This window comes from Acipenser ruthenus, chromosome 20 (genome assembly GCF_902713425.1).
Source record: "Acipenser ruthenus chromosome 20, fAciRut3.2 maternal haplotype, whole genome shotgun sequence".
NCBI classification, from domain to species: domain Eukaryota; kingdom Metazoa; phylum Chordata; class Actinopteri; order Acipenseriformes; family Acipenseridae; genus Acipenser; species Acipenser ruthenus.
The window spans coordinates 25,505,969-25,523,176 of NC_081208.1; the positions used below are offsets into that span (position 1 = coordinate 25,505,969).

The 17,208-nt window shown below is 39.0% G+C and overlaps 1 protein-coding gene across 1 annotated transcript; it reads left to right on the forward strand.

The window, feature by feature from the left end:
• The first annotated feature begins 45 nt into the window (after positions 1 to 45).
• On the forward strand, positions 46 to 17,102 carry galns (galactosamine (N-acetyl)-6-sulfatase). The gene is made up of 14 exons (XM_034041675.2): positions 46 to 235; positions 897 to 1,020; positions 1,874 to 1,948; positions 2,762 to 2,864; positions 3,266 to 3,412; positions 3,691 to 3,757; positions 3,861 to 3,988; positions 4,205 to 4,344; positions 4,714 to 4,817; positions 7,951 to 8,087; positions 8,601 to 8,703; positions 11,430 to 11,551; positions 15,640 to 15,757; positions 16,221 to 17,102. Exons 1-14 carry the CDS (start codon positions 83 to 85, stop codon positions 16,305 to 16,307), a joined length of 1,608 nt encoding a protein of 535 aa, XP_033897566.2. The 5' UTR covers positions 46 to 82; the 3' UTR covers positions 16,308 to 17,102.
• The last annotated feature ends 106 nt before the right edge of the window (positions 17,103 to 17,208 follow it).

Below are 17,208 nucleotides of genomic sequence, written 5' to 3' on the forward strand. Positions count from 1 at the left end.
GTTGGTTTTAGTTGCAGTTAACAAACGCCACTCGAGATTAAACGTCCCTTTTCACGTGATCTCCCTTCAATGTGACTGTCACATGATTTCCTTTCCGTCTACTGAGCAAATTGCAATGGATTTAAAATTCATTCAGAGTAGTTTAATTATAATCTGCAGTTTTATATGTAGCTGTACGTCAAAGGTATTGAGCAATGGCTCGGCTCCAAACATTATCATTATGCTTATGGATGACGTAAGTAGATTTTATTATTATTATTATTATTATTATTTGTTTTTAAGTATGAAATTTAAGAAGTTACTTGGAATAGCATCAAATAAAGGACATCCGGTAATTTAGAAACGAGCTGCCCCGTAGTTCGGATTTACTCAGTAAAGTCCCTTATTAAAGATTTTTGTAAACTCATTTCAAATGTAACATTTGATCCTAGTCCCATCTCCCACAAAAGTTGAGTCTCAAATCACCCTGTTGGAAGCAATGTACAGAACTGGTAGTGTGTTTTTTCAACTGGGCAGGCTGGCTCAAGAGACTGTAATGGAACTGTTTATTTAAACCCTGTGGTGCTTATTCCAAAGTAAAGTGACTGTTGCTGGGTATCAGTGCAGTAAATGAGTGTCCCAGTCTCAACCTCTGGGAAGCTTACCAGGATTTCTGGAAAACTCCTCTTTCGGCATACATATGGATCACAAATGCTTCAGATTTGCTGGTTATAGTGACTGCTGCTCGAGTTCTATTACGACTATTACTACCAATCGCCCCCTTAGTTTGAAAGAAAAAATAGTAGATTTACTCTCTGTGCAACAGCACCTGGACCTTGCTGCACGGAAAGCTTTTGGACCGGTGGCATCAGGTTATGTTTGTTTTAACAGTAGGGTTGATGATTGCTTGGTTGCAGATGGGTTGGGGCGATCTGGGAGTGTTTGGTGAGCCTTCAAAGGAGACCCCGAATTTGGACCGGATGGCTGCAGAAGGAATGCTCTTTCCCAATTTCTACTCAGCAAATCCTCTTTGCTCTCCATGTGAGTAAATCATGTAGTTGACATTTCAGTGTAAAATACAAATGCACAATTTGAATATCTGATACCTGCCCCACTCAAAGAGATGACCACACAGCTTTGTTTGCCCTGTGCATTAGCACAATGTCTTCTTTCTGGTATCCTTATTCAAACAACACCACATATTCCATTACCCTAACCAGCTTCACTACAACCAGCCATATAAAGCGACTGAATAGCTAGAAAACAAACACCTTTCATATGCAAACAATTGTAAATCTAGGTACAAGTGTGCTATTTTATTGAGTTTCTTTTTCACAGTCAGTGAGGGTTTTTTTTACAGCAGTTTTGCAATATGGGTAATCGGGGGACCAGTAATAGTAATTATATGGGGACTGTTGTCTTCTGAAATCCCTTTTCTCATATTTCAATGAATAATTTTAAAACAGTAAGCCCTATCTGCAAGGGGGATAGTGTAAATACTCATTATGCTAATAAGGATAATGCCCTATTGGAATATGCTAATTAGACCTAATTTGGGAATTTGAATAAACTCACTATGTAAATGTAGATCTGCCATTGGGGTTCTTTCTTTTTTTCTAATTAATATTTAAGCAAATAAGAGTCAGTCCATGATATCTATTTGATGCATGCCTACTATAAACCCTCATGCATGTCAGCTAATGCATCTTAAATTTACAGTATTAAAATATTCTCATTCTCCCTGAATCCTGTACAAAACTGCAATTATTGAGGCAGATATCAATTTTCATTTAAAATTTCAACCTGTTTTTATTGACTTAAAATTTTTGCATAGCAAGTAGTGCCCCCTGGTGGGTAGAATGCTGCAGTTGAGGCTTTTTTTTTTTTTTTACAGCAAGAGCTGCACTGCTAACCGGTCGTCTGCCAATCAGGAATGGATTCTACAGCACCAATGGTCACGCGAGAAATGGTGAGAGTTGCTTGCAGTTTATGGAGTGTATTACTTTTTATACCAGATAAATTCAGATTATCATAGGGTCTATCACCCTGAATGCAACTCATTTACGTATTCTTATTCAACGTATTGTTAATAATCTTTCATTTTAAAAAAGAACACTATACACACAAAAAAAAACAGACTCTAATGCACTGCAACGTAAAAAAAAACAACTATTTTATTGTCACAGATTGAGATGGAGATTTAAAAGTCCTTAAGCAAAGGAATTAAACAATCAATTCTAGTTTTATAAATTAACTGATAGTTTTCATGTTCAAGAATATAGTAGAGCAAATGAATTGAGAATAGATGCCCCATTACTTGAAATGTTGAGCATTATTATTTATTGTTAGGTTTTATTCACACATCACATAATTCAACTCGGTTGGCCAGGAGAAAGAGAATATCTCTTATAAACGTTGTTGTCTGTCCAGATCATGCTCCCTCCTACAACGATGATGGTGCTTTGATTGAAATGGGTGGCGTATTGTGGGGATAGAAAAAGAGCATTGTTGCAGGAGGGAGCATAATCTGGATACACTACACAGTTTCTAAAATAAATTATCCCTGGAAGTTTAGAAACGTATTCCTCAGGTGACATATGATCTTGATGTATGAGTAAAAACATTAAGAGTCGTGATTATGTTGAAATGAAAAATATTGTTATAGTACGGACAACACAGGATACGGCAAAGGTATCTGTGCTATAAGAAGAATAAAAACTATCGATTAAAAGAGATATGAAGTGTTCCATCACAGTATTCTAACAGTGACATGTCTTTCCAGCGTACACCCCCCAGCAGATCGTGGGAGGGATCCCAAAGGAGGAGATTCTGATTCCAGAAATGCTAAAGAAAGCCGGCTACGTCAGTAAGATCATTGGTAAATGGTAAGCTTTTTTTGTGCTAATAAAAGGTTAGATCTAGGAGAGATCTAATGCTCATAGTCTGCACTCAGTACAGGAGGCAGAAGGAAATATAACAGGACACATCAATCTCCAATGTTCCATTATACTGTTCCATTTTACACTGGTATATAATTCCTTTGTGTCTGTTTATTGACAGTTGTTTTCAGTTTTGTGGTGGTTTTGTGATGTGGACTAGCTACTGTGTGCTTGGTGCTAAACTGAGACCACCAGGCTCATTTCCCTCGTAACTTGTTAGATTTAAAGACAGGTCTTCAGAGATGAAAGGCTGGCATATTATTTATTGGCATCACATGGCACTTGGCACCCAATTTGAAATGACTGTGAGCTCGAATATGTATTGCTAATTTTCATAATCTCTTCAGGCACCTGGGGCACAGGCCGCAGTTCCTCCCCCTGCAGCACGGCTTTGACGAGTGGTTCGGGGCTCCAAACTGTCACTTCGGCCCCTACAGCAGCAAAGAGGAAACCCCAAACATCCCAGTGTACAACAACTCCGAAATGGTGGGAAGGTATGTTAGCAAAGAATATCCCTTGAAAACGAAAACCTCATTGATGTGTCCTGCATATAGCATTGTATTATTACTATATTTGGTTTAAAAAACAATGTTTCTAACCCTAATTTAAAGCCGTAGTTATGGCTCCTTGAAGTTTTTAGCTGAGAAAATCTAATTGAGAAACAATACGTATGTGCAATAAAGGGATTCTTTGTATTCTATGGACATTTTGGCTAATTAGAATCCGCCATGCAAGATTGGCAATAACACCATGCAACTCTTAACATTTTCAGGTATTATGAAGACTTCATGATTAATAGGAAAACAGGGGAATCTAATCTCACACAGCTCTATCTAGAGGTGAATTCTTTGAGATCCACGTTTAAATGCAACCAGTAGACATTTTATTCGGATTTTGATTGGAGTTCCAGCATGTCCCACTAACTGCTTTTTGTATTGGCAGGAAGCTCTCGGCTATATTAGGAGACAGGCCGCCTCCCATCAACGATTCTTCATGTACTGGGCAATCGATTCAACCCATGCACCAGTCTACGCCTCGGAAAAATTCATTGGCAAAAGCCAGAGAGGGCGGTGAGTATCAAATAATGTATACAACATCTTGTACGACATCTTCTTCACCAGAAGAAAATTGTATCCATCATTAATATATTGCCAGTGCTAAGAATATATAAAAAAAGCATTTTCAAATCTTGGTTAGCACTTCTTTAAGAAGGGGTGTTGTTTGCTACTTAGTCAACACACAAGACACTTTTAAGAGATTGGCAGCCCTGTTCTTTTTTTACCCAGATACGGAGACGCAGTGATGGAAATCGACCACAGCGTGGGGCTCATTCTGAAGGAGCTGCAGACCCAGGGAATCTCAGAAAACACCTTTGTGTTTTTCACATCAGATAATGGTGCTGCTCTGATGTCAGGCCCTTTGCAAGGTATCCACAAATCCCTTTAGTGTGTGTGTGAGCCAGATGTTGATTCAAAGGTGAGGAGGAATGTGTGTGTCCCTAAAGTACTGTCATGTATTGTATGTAATGAACAGACATTGAGGAATTATATGCCAGTGTAAAATGGAACAGTATGGTGGGACATTGGAGATTGATGTGTCCTGTTATAGTTCCTTCAACCTCCTGTACTCAGTGCAGACTGTGAGCATTAGACCTCTCCTTGATCTTTCACCTCTTAATAAATGACCACCATGCAGCCATGAATCCTTGATTGTTATTGACCTCTGTTCTGCAGCTCGCTATTGAGTTTCTCATACCAATATGTTATTACTACTATATTGTTGCCTGTTCCCCAAGCTGGCAGCAATGGACCTTTCCTGTGTGGGAAAGAGACAACATTTGAAGGTGGAATGAGAGAGCCAGCGATTGCATGGTGGCCTGGGCACATAAAAGCTGGGCAGGTGAGCCCTTGTTTTCATTTTAGATAACTGTGCTGTAATGTAGTAATGTTACCAAAGAAAGAAGGAAGTCACATAATAAGACAGTGTTAATGTGGGTTGTCCAGCAAGTATTATTATTATTTATTATTATTATTTATTTCTTATCAGACGCCCTTATCCAGGGCGACTTACAATTGTTACAACATATCACATTATACATTATTTCACATTATACAGATATCACATTATTTTTATATACAATTACCCATTTATACAGTTGGGTTTTTACTGGAGCAATCTAGGTAAAGTACCTTGCTCAAGGGTACAACAGCAGTGTCCCCCACTGGGGATTGAACCCACAACCCTCCGGTCAAGAGTCCAGAGCCCTAACCACTACTCCACACTGATGGGTGGGGTGAAAAGTCTTATTATTATTATTATTATTATTATTATTATTATTATTATTATTATTATTATTATTATTATTATTATTATTATTATTATTATTATTATTATTATTATTATTATTATTATTATTATTATTTATTTCTTAGCAGACGCCCTTATCCAGGGCGACTTACAATTGTTACAAGATATCACATTATACATTATTTCACATATCACATTATTTTTACATACAATTACCCATTTATACAGTTGGGTTTTTACTGGAGCAATCTAGGTAAAGTACCTTGCTCAAGGGTACAGCAGCAGTGTCCTCCACCTGGGATTGAACCCACGACCCTCCGGTCAAGAGTCTTAAGCATTTAATCTGTTTGTGTGTTTGCCGAGACTGGATAGAGCTGTAATAAGGGGCTGCTGTAGCTAAATCTGCCATGCACAGAATGGAATAGGGTAAAACACAGTACATCAATGCAGAAGGTTGCAGGTGCAATAGCTAGGTCCCTGTAGTTAAGGAATAACATTTGCCATTCTATCATTTGCTCTGATATCATTGTGTTCTCATCTCACAGTTGCTTTTAAAATCGACACATTCATGGAAGGCAACCAAAATGTACCTTAAGTGTGCATTAAGGGATAATTGCCTCATCTGGACATTTAAATGTGCATTTCCTACTATTTAATAATTATCACTGCCCCCTTGTCCTTGAGTAGTTTTAATACTCCATTCTTAATATGTTTTCTTCACTTTGAAAATTCTCTGTATGTTGGTCTGTTCATATTGGAGTCTCCATGCTTTCGTTACTAGAGTTCTTTTCCAGTTCGAACCCCATTTAACCCATGTAGTCACAGTCTGGTTTACTGTGGGCTAGGTGAATGTCACAGTTTAATATCTTGTCTGGCACAGTGAGAACTGGGAACTGTAATAGTGTAGACCAACCTAAAAGAAAGAGCTGCTGTCTTGTGTATAGTACTTTCAGAATTTACTTAAAGTTAACAAAGCTCAATTGAAAGGGAACAACTCAAAACATTCATTTAACTTCAGATTTATGCAGAGCCAATTATTCAGTTTGTGCCCAATGACATGATTACTTCAATGCCAGTAGTTTTTATTTGCTTGAGTGGACACTAAGCCTAGAACTAGGTTCCTTCAGGTGAGGTAACAGGGTTTGACACTCTTTCTAGTCCTGCACCCAGCCCTGGGCTTCAAGTACATTATTGAAATGACCAGGTAGGTACTGAGAATAGGACCCTGCTAAATCTAGTCTGACTAATAAAGTCTTATGTGAGATTTTTTTCCATAGTCACGTAATTTGGAAAGGGGTAAAAGACACAGACTATACCCTCTTCCATACAAAAGGAGGTTACCAAGAGATTGGAATGTGTGGTTTGCATTCCCCTGGTAAGACTAGGAAGGCAGGGTTGCTATTGCCCCAAAGCCAGCATCACAATCCCTTTTGTTGGGTTTATCTCCTGGGAGACACAGTCAGAATAAATTAGACAGGGATAGCTGGTCTGCTTCTTGTGATAACTTCCAAAAAGGGTTATTAAAAATAAAAAAATAAACTTGAAAAAAGAAGCATCCTAAAATGTGTTTTCATGGTTTCAAATGTTTCATTTTTAGGAAGGGTGAGGTGGTTAGTAGTATCTTGTAGTCGGCTTTATTAAATTTCCTCTTTTGATTTTATTATTTTTTTTTACCCTTATTTAAAAAGCTGTAAAGCGCAGATAAAGGAATGCGTTGCAGGTCCCTTTCTTACTTGTGCAATGGCTGGAGGAGAAAAAGGATTAATTTGCATCTGGCTGGTGGTGTGCTGGCTGCCGATAGAGCCGTGTCTGTTGGGTGCAGATAGGGCTATCTGATTGTGCAAGCGCCGCTTCCCTCAAAGGATTGCTCAGGAGAGAATGGAATGAAAGTTCAAGGATGACAGTGAAAAAATGCCATTTTATCTGAAAATAGTTCAAAAGTTTATAAATAAAAAAAAGGTTTCTCCAGGGCTGGGGAACTCTGATAAAAACCAACTATAGTTCCATTTCTTTGCTTCTTTTTATTTTTATTTTTTTTAATTTACAGAGACATTTGTGTGGTTTATAATAAACCTGGGAGTGGAGATTATTGAGAAGACTGGTTAAAAACATAATCAAGACATTGGATTAAAAAAAAAAAAAAAAGACTGCTCTTGTGTTGGGTATTTTTTTAAAGCTGCAGTGTACTATAATCATTTCCAGTGCTAAAACGAGATACCTTGGTGTTTACTACATTCCTAGTTTGCCTTGCAAAGCAGAATTTTTTGACTTACCGGCTTGTTTACAACCTCCCATTGGGATTTGATCACGATTATTCAAGATCAAGTGAAGCCACTTGTTACTGTATATGATTGAAGGTTTATCCACTGGTGCAGAAGAGGAATGCTACTTTATGAATGCTGTACAGTATGCGACAGGGATATTAGTGAAGGCTCCGTGCCTACATACGTATGCGTCCCACTTGAGAGTTTAACTGCTTATGCAATTGTGATAAAACTTGATCAGGGTGTTCTTTAGCATTACTTATTGAGTGTAACAGAATCTGGGGATACAAAGAGGTGGATGTCAGTTACACACATTTTTGATTGATTTAAGTCATGTTCATCTACTTTTTAATGATAGCTTCAGTTGTGTAGCTCTGACCATTTGTTATATACTTGTTGTTATGTATTAGTAGTAGTCGTAGTAGTAGTAGTACAATTATGATTGTTATTATTCATTGTAGGTGAGCTACCAGTTGGGGAGTGTGATGGACCTGTTCACCACCAGCCTGTCTCTAGCTGGACTGCAGCCTCCAACTGACAGGGAACTTGATGGCCTGGACCTGACCCACGTCCTTCTGGAGAACCGCATCATCGAGCGGTGAGTCCCTGGACTGGAGCTGTCCATGCTGACCTGGGGCATTGTTCAATAGGGTGGATACACACCTAGGGGGTCTGTAATAATGATCTTAACTGCAGATCCTGATAGTCTATAATCTTTAATCACCCCCCCCCCCCCACCCTCCTTTTATTAACATCCCTAAATACCCCTGATAAAACAGGTCTAAGTATTAGGCCATGTTTAAGGATCCAGCACTGTGATCATTAGCAGCCTTCATTGACAGAGACAGAATATTGTTATAAAAGAAACTATGCATGTTGCCCTTTGTAATTGTCTTTCCCACCCGACGTGCCCTCAGACTGTGTTATTGGCTGTGCAACGTGTTTCACATCAAGGAAACTTGATGTGAAACAAGGCGACCACCCCCATAGAAAAAGGTTTTCCGCACAGTCCGAAATGACATAAAGAGAGAACGTCTGGTCAGGGTTATTTTAATAAACCTGTCAGGTTATCTGAGGAATCCAGTCACCAATCCCATTACACACCCAACAGACCCATCTTCTATTATCGTGGCAACGAGATGATGGCAGTGAGGATGGGGCTGTACAAGGCACACTATTGGACATGGAGCAACTCATGGGAGGAGTTTAAGAAGGTGAGATTGTCTTCTGTTTGTGTGTATGGTACCAAACTGATACTTGTGATTGTGAGGGGCTATTTCCTTTTCTTTTTTCTTTCTTTTTTTTTAGAAAGGGTATATCACAGTGATCTACTTTTCACAGAACTGATCAACCTGATTGGCTGAGATATTGAAGACTATATATATTGTGATCTGCTTGTCTTCTCATTGTGATGAAACCATGATGACGTGCATTTGTTAGGAGGTGCTATTCTACATGCTTTTGGATGTTGAATACTTGTTGTACTAACTGACCCCAATAATGTCTTTCTGTCCTTGCTGTGGGGATATAAATGTTACTAATCTACCGTGTTTCATAAATGCTGTCTCTGCCCTTTCCATTATCACTTGCATTGTGGGCTATGTGGTTAATGCAAGACTGTCTGTTGTCTAAATTTACTGTAAGTGCTAGACACACTTTTCACATGAAAAATCCCAAGGTAATTTGTAGCTGAGCTGTATTGCCAGGAAATAACACATGTCTGATTTTAATTTTTTTTATTTACAGTTCTTACAGCCTCGATAGTGCCTTTTAATTAAACCACAGATACATAGGGTTTGTAAATGGACTGTTTTAATGTTAGGTGTTCAGTATAACAGCAATATGTGGTCTGCTTATTGCTTTAGTTTTGTTTTTAAAATCAAACTGCGGTTGGATGGATGTTGATATTATTAATGGTTCTATAATACTTACCAGCTACTGGTTTAATAGGATTTTCTCAAAACCATTAGATTTCCAGGACAGGGTAGGATTTGCCTTCATTTTTAACATCATATTGACTTTTTTTTTGTTTCCGGATGATAAAGACCTAACGCTTTCAGATATTGGCTTCATACTCGGTACATAGCAGTATTCTGAGATTCCATAGATCAAGTCCCATTTCTGTTGGTTTTTTTTTTTTTGTATCTTCCTCCGTTGTGGAGGTAATTGGTATGGTTTTAGTTTCTGATTGGTTTTAGTTTTGAGAGGTTTAAAAGCTATGCAGATTTATGCTTCCTCAAGCAATTCCACAGGAGAAACGTAATTACCAAAGAATTTAGTACAAAAAACATTTGCAAGTGCATCTTTTTGCAGTAAATAGAAATACATTGTGTAGATGACTGATCTGCTAGAAAGAAGTCTATACAGTCTCCTTCTCAACATCACAGCTCAGAATGCAAAGGTAATGCTTCAGATGTGTATTTTCAGAAAATAAGGCTTTGTGTCTTTTTTCCCCTTTAAATGCAGGATTGTTTTTTTTACACCCAGTCGTCCGTGTAAATTGCCCTCTCTTAAAGGGCTCCTGAATCAATAAAGCCCATCTTTATCAGTTGATGTGAGCTGGAGTGGAACTTCACAAATAATGACGTTTGATTGCCTATGTGTTACTTGGATGGTGGAGAACTTGGAATTGGCTTTCCGAAAAAGAAAAAAGTCTCTGTCTCTAAATCATCCAAATTATTGTAAAAACTGTGGTAAAGCGTAGTAAAAGCATAAACTGCAACATTTTCTCCATGGTAATCAGGAATTATTTGAGAATGTCATCCGGTTGCATATAAGATTGTGGGTTTTTATATTGGCATGAGGCGAGTTTTCATGGAGCAGATGGACACATGGCCAATTTTCAGACGCTAGTAGAATTCAGTAGCAAGCCTGACTGATTTGTTCGGTCAACAGAGTTTTGGAAGTTTGAGCAACTTTCCTCGAGGTCTGTATTCCCGCTATTGATAATCGTGCGGGATTTTGGCAATACACTGCTGTGCACTAGGTGGTGCTGGTGCTTACCAATATAATGACACTGGCCGATCTAGTCTGGCCCCTCTGTCTATGGCAGGCAACTTGAGCTAGAGAACAGTTCCTTAACTCATGGTCAGAGAACATTAATGCAGACTTACAGTATCTGAGTAATTGAAATAAGGTAAGAGGACAATTAAAATCGAAACAATATTTAATATGAAGCGATTTAATCTTTTAAGAAACTTCAACGTTGCCCTTTTTTCAATTACCTTGATAATTAAAGTTTTTTTTAAGATAATATATTTAACATGACACAGCATATTGCTTGCTCAGTTTCTTGTTCTGTGTGCCCGGTCTCTCCCAGAGGCTGCATGTCTCCAGTCCTCCAGCTGAACACTCAGTTAATATTAGCAGTGTTTTCCACATTGGCACCCTGGTAATGATGGCTGAAGTATAATCAACCCTTCTGATTGAAGGCATCCTATTAGCCCTGAGAGTCGGCAGGATAGGAGTTTGTTCTTTACAGTAGGGCTGTGCAGCATACAGGACAAAGGATGGGCTCGGGTGTTTGACTTCTGTCAGATATGCGTGCAGCTGCCCAGTCCCGGGAAGTGAGCCCTGCAGGACAGGATGTAAGGACGAAGAGTCTTTAAAAAATTGCTCTTGTCAGCCTTATTTGGTACGCACATGCTTTTTGTCCTGATTCAAGGAGGTGGAGCAAAGGGAGGCTATTGAAGAAGAATCTCTTCCACCAGCACTCAACACAAGTTCTTAATTGTTTCCCCTGGGGGGTAGGTTCGTTGCATACCTCCAGCAACTAGTCGTATTGTACTCATGTGATTCATTTAGGTAATCTCAGAGTTTTGGTTCTTCACATACTTATAACATAATACTGTCTTCTTACAAGTTATTGCAGTGCCTGCAGCATTTCCTATTTCATTTTATTAAAATTTTATTCTGTAATATAATTCTTCACTTTGTACAGGGGATCGATTTCTGTCCCGGGCAGAGCATACCCGTAGTAACCAGCCACACGCAAGAAGAGCACACCCAGCAGCCAATCATCTTCCACTTAGGGCGGGACCTGGGGGAGAAATACCCAATCAGGTAAGAGAGGTCAAGCTAAGAAAACATAATACCCAATCAGACACAAGAATTCTGTTAAGATTAGTACACCATTGCAAAAGAATATCTAGGAATGTCTAACCAGGTAAGGAAAGGAATGCTACTGTAAATACACAAGACAGTATCAAGTCAGGTTTGAAAATATCAAGTTAGGTCAAATATTATCAATCAGGTGAGGGAATTTCATGGTATTCAGGTAATAAAAAAATACTGTTAATTAGCATTACACAGTAATACCAGTAAGTATATGTTGTAAGTCAGATATTACTCAATCAATTGATTGTTCAATCCCTTGGGGGGTAAGTTGAGCAGTTTAGTCTCCGTCTCAAGTTCTGGGTATCTCTTTTTGAGAATTGTATGGGAGCTTTGTGATGACTGTCCCCAGAGGGCCTTAAAAGACCTAAAAGAATTTAAACTCAGGCCTCCAGAGCTGACAGGCTTTTGCATTAACCCACAACGCCACCAAACACCTGATCAAAATTCTGCAAGGCTTTCTTTTTGACAGTTATTGATACATACAGTTCTCTCTGTAGTCTGTGGTTCTGATCTATTTTCCTGGAGGAGCTTGTCAGACGAGTTGAAATCAATTCTCTCAATCAGACCCTGGCTTATTAAGCACATCTCTGAGTGATTGATAATCACAGGCATTTACCAGTTGCTCCTGTCCAAGACGAACGACTTTGAGTCAAAGTATGTCTTAAGCAATTGAGAAACAAACAAAATAAAAAATACTGCAGCTCTGCTGGTGTTGGCCACTCAGTGTTTAATACTGTACTGCTGAATTTGAGTGCAAGAATTGGGTTTGTTTCACCATGTACTTTTAAACTATTCATACAGTCGATTTGCTGAATTTTTCATACTATACCAGCCTCAATATAATACATACACACAATCTTGCCGTCCTATACTGCTTCTTTGTTAATATATAAGTTACACAAATCCAACTATAAAGTGTTTCTATTAATAAAAAACTTTATTTTGTCCATTGGGAAAAGGTTGATGAAGAGAATACCATTCAATGGCTGAGATTATGGTGTTAATGTTTTCAATTTACTTTGCAGTTGAAGGGAATTCCAAAAGGTGCCTCAGGTATTTTTTTAAAATAACCATACCGATATTTAGAATAAAACACGGTTTGTGTCAAGTGTGTTACATGTTGTGGCATAATTGGCGAAACTGGCACTCTGATTGTCTGAAAGACCTTCAGAAGTCTAACTATGATGGCTATTTCTTAATCAACCCATGCCCTTCTTCTCCCTCCTCCTTTATTTTGTACAAACAGTCAATAGTTTTGATGGAATGGTGAATTACCTGCGTCCCTGGAGTAGGGGGGAGGGAGAGGGGGGAGGGTGAGGTGGAGGTATGCGCTCGTCTGCTCAGCTGCTTCTCTCAGCAGGGGTGACCGCAAGGTCATGTTACTTCAAACCCATTTTCCAAGTCCCACCTGAGCTAATTTACTGCAAGCCCCTGGTGGCTCATCCATTAGCCAGCCCACTGTCACACTGTTCACGCTCCGCTCACTGTCAAACCTGCTCCTAATAGGGACACACAGGCCTGCCGGCTACCCAGCAAGGCAGCAGCAATTTCTCATTGTCTACTCTGAAGGTGTCCAGTGCTGGTTCCTAGGGCTAGTAATGTGTACCCAAGAAAACCATGTCCCCAAACACTGAAATTATCTGCCCAAATCTATTCAATTTTAAAATCAGAACCATGCCTTGTGCTTGATTTTTGTCATTTTATATTAAAAGAAATCCATGTATTATTAAAAATATACATTTTAAACAACAAATGGCACAAAAATAAAATGATGTTTTTCATCCCTAACTAATTATACAGTACAACTTATCTTAATATCAAAAGATTATTACTGCAGAAAAGAGTAGTAAAAGGCAATATAATTAATTGTTCCTATATTGCTATCAATCAACAACCTGCCCCACTCCCCAAATGGCATACTACTGTAGGTAATAAGTTTACATTTTGCTTTAATTTAAATTGCTGAGTCTTTTTTTATTTTCTTGGTATAGTGTGTTCTCCAGTCACACGCACACTGCCGGTTGCTAATGCACACTGAAGCCTCATCTGCTGCAGACAAGCGTTTTACCCGCAATCAGGAACCTTCACCGAACCACTGAATCACTTAATTTCCAGGAGAGAAAGAGAGAGAGTTAAAGGCCAGAGCTATTTGATTGTCTCTTCAGCTCCATGCAGTGGTGTGTGTGTGTGTGTGTGTGTGTGTGTGTGTGTGTGTGTGTGTGTGTGTGTGTGTGTAATCAGTCAAGCTGCACACCTAAGCTGAAATGTACTCCCTGCACTCCCTTTGGGTGTTATGCATTAAAAATCACTAGATCGCATCTGTATTTTTTATTATTCCTACCTCAGGAAACCAAAAACTCAAAATATAATAAAACAAGCAACAGTCCCGACCTTGGACTAGAGAGTAAGTTGAAGTGGGTTATTATTATTAATTTATTATTATTAATTTCTTAGCAGATGCCCTTATCCAGGGCGACTTACAATTGTTACAATTATATCATATTATTTTTTACATACAATTTATACAGTTGGGTTTTTACTGGAGCAATCTAGGTAAAGTACCTTGCTCAAGGGTACAGCAGCAGTGTACCCCACCTGGGATTGAACCCACGACTCTCCTGCCAAGAGTCCGGAGCCCTAACCACTACTCCACGCTGCTGCCCCAATTTACCTTGTTGTTCTAGATTCCTTGGTGTCTGCTACTTTATTTATCGGGAAGCCAACCTTCACTGTCCACATTCCCCAAAAATGGTTTTAACTGATATGACACCCCGCCCCCTCGCCTCCTGCCAGCCCTGGAAAACCGTTTGCCCCTGAATCACATTGTTGGCCATTTCAATGTTATATTTTAGGAAGCAAAACAGAGATTAAAAAAGGGAATTGCCTTCAAAGTGTGTGTGTGTGTTTTTTTTTTTTTTTTTACACCGCTGAGGGCTCTAGCCGAAACATTTGTCTACTAGACCGTCTCTCTTATAATCTAGGACTATGATTGAGTGTTTTTGAAGTTATAGATAAACAACCTACTGTACAGTGTTAGAATTCAGGTTAACAGATTATTGATACCAGGTAACCCAATCAAATGATTACTACTCCAATGGTACTGTAGCTGGTTAACAACGAGTTAAAAAAAATAAATAATAAGGACAAGTAACCAAATAAAACCGGTGTTACAGCAGTGAGTGGATGTGTGAAGAGGGTAAGTAGGTGCTATTGTGAGGTGTAAATTCAGGTTCCCTGGAGAACTGGAGTTTATTCAGAGGTGTGAGGTGGACAGTGCCTCGGGTTATTACACTAATTGACACTTCACCTCACACATGCACACCCCTCTCCCAGGAGGCCAATCAGAGCTCGGGGAGGGGGGCGGACACAGGTGCTGCCAGCATTCACATTATTATTCAGAGTAATTGCTCTGCTGTGATTTCTCTTTTTGAACCCCTCCACCCCACTTAAACCTACAGGTCCTGCTGAGTGAGCGCAAGTGTAACGCATGTCAGCTCTGCATTTTGCCAAATAAATCTAATAAAGCTAATAAATCTCAGAGGTGCTCACTAGTGTCTTTAACACATAATTGAGAACACATAGTGAACCATCAGCTTCAATGATCATGTGGGATTCTTTTTCTGTTGCTTTAGTTGGTTTTATATAAAGATAATTTAAGACAGAGCAACCTTTTTGGATACATGAGCCTGAAAAATATTCAGTATTGTTTTTGCATTTTAACTAACAAAATGTATTGTCCAGCCCTCAACTCCTAATCAAGAGAGCCATACTGTGGAGCTCAGTGAACCTTAAATTGCTCGGGAGCCATGCATTAGACAGCCCTAGTGTAGGGTAACTGTTACAGACCCTGCTTTCAGGAACACAAATTATGACTAAACAATGAATCCTGATTGATTTGCATTGCTTTGTTGCCAGAGAGCTCTTGTGTGGCCACAGCACTTACAAGGCAACATATGGGCGACAAATGCCACTGCTGTTTGTGCATCAGCAATTGTTTGCCTTAACTCTCCTAGTTTGTTTCCTTGCTGTTCCAGTGTCAGCAGTGCTGAGTACCAGGCTGTGCTGAAGCAGATCTCCCCAGTGGTGGAGAAGCACAGGAAGGAGCTGGTTCCAGGAATGCCACAGCTCAACATGTGTGACCTGGCAGTAATGGTAAGAACATTAAGACTGAATCTTCCAGAAAGAGCGTAAAACCATGTACGTATCAAACCTCCCAAGTGAAAATATTTGATCGGGAACTGACTGGGCTGAACATAATGAATGTATTGTCTAATATCAGGCAGTTTGTGTTTATTTATATTTTGTTTGTACATTATATGGTAGCGTTCAATACATACTGTACTCTGTAGTTCTGTATAGTACAAATTTGATGTATAGAAACAATTGCCTTTTCCCAGATAAATGCATTTTGTTACAGTGTAACACTGCCCCCATGTGGCTCTTGATTTTAAAACTCTTCCAAAGTGATGGCTAAAGGACATTTCTCCTACCGAAAACAAGGTTCCTGAAATCCATTATTCCATGCGTAAAGACCATGTAAACTTAAACCTTCATCAATGACTGATTTCACAAAATATGGCATATTTATGTTCTGTAACTTTCTTTCTCTCGACAGAACTGGGCTCCTGCAGGCTGCGAGAAGCTGGGAAAGTGTCTCAAAGGTCCAGAGACCAATCCCTGGAAGTGTGAGTGGCCACACTGATTATCAGCTGTCAGCACACTGGACACTCAGAGTGGTCTCTGCACTGCCAATGCCTCTCTTCAACTTCATACGGGTCCTGGATGTGTCTGTGTCTGTATGTCTTGGGGACAGTTCTTTTGAATATGACGAAACCTTTCATTTGTTTAAAAAAAAAAAAAGTTATTCTGCTTTATGCATATAACTCTGTAAACCAGCTTATAAAATAATGGTAGAAACAAAGTTTATACACGGTGGCACAGTGAGAATTTTGTTTCTTTATCTTTATGAACCAAGGTGTATGATATTTTGCCTGTAAAAGCTATGAAATTATGTTCTTCAAGAATTTCTACCTGGTGTACTGTAAGCAGTTTTTTTTCTTATATACACTACTAGAATGACAACTGAATGAAGTTTTAATTTCAACAATGTTCTCCTTGTCCTGTGATCATTGCCATGTGGTAAATTAATGTTTCACATTTTAGCATAATAAATAATTCAGTGTGCCCCCTACATTGTCTACTAATTCCTAATATTTGTGTTTCATCAGAATATTCCAGAAGTTTCAAAAGCATACTTGTTACAGCTAATTTGATACTTTCTGTACATGTTTTGTGTGAAATGTATTTAATAAGGGTATAGGCTCACTAGGCAACTAAAATGTTTTTCACCATGTCACTGCTTCCTCCCCTGGACTTCATCACTCACTGGCTGGCACTGTCTTGGCATTGTGGAAAAGAGTGCTTGGGTTTGTTTCGTGGTTTTTGAACAAGTTATACAAGCCGTGAATAAAGACTATACATTCTGAAACATCTGCAATATATTATGTACTGTGTTTATTGTGTATTATTTCCCCAAATGTTATCCATTTACTAACTCGCAGTATTTTTTGAGTTATTCAGATGTTACAGTAATGTTTGTGATC

Bases quoted from the DNA above. Each gene is read 5' to 3' on its own strand.
- galns (XM_034041675.2), top strand. From the start codon at position 83: ATGATTTCCTTTCCGTCTACTGAGCAAATTGCAATGGATTTAAAATTC. The intron at 3,758-3,860 runs GTGAATTCTTTG...TTGTATTGGCAG, and splicing joins TCACACAGCTCTATCTAGAG to GAAGCTCTCGGCTATATTAG. The intron at 8,704-11,429 runs GTGAGATTGTCT...CACTTTGTACAG, and splicing joins CATGGGAGGAGTTTAAGAAG to GGGATCGATTTCTGTCCCGG.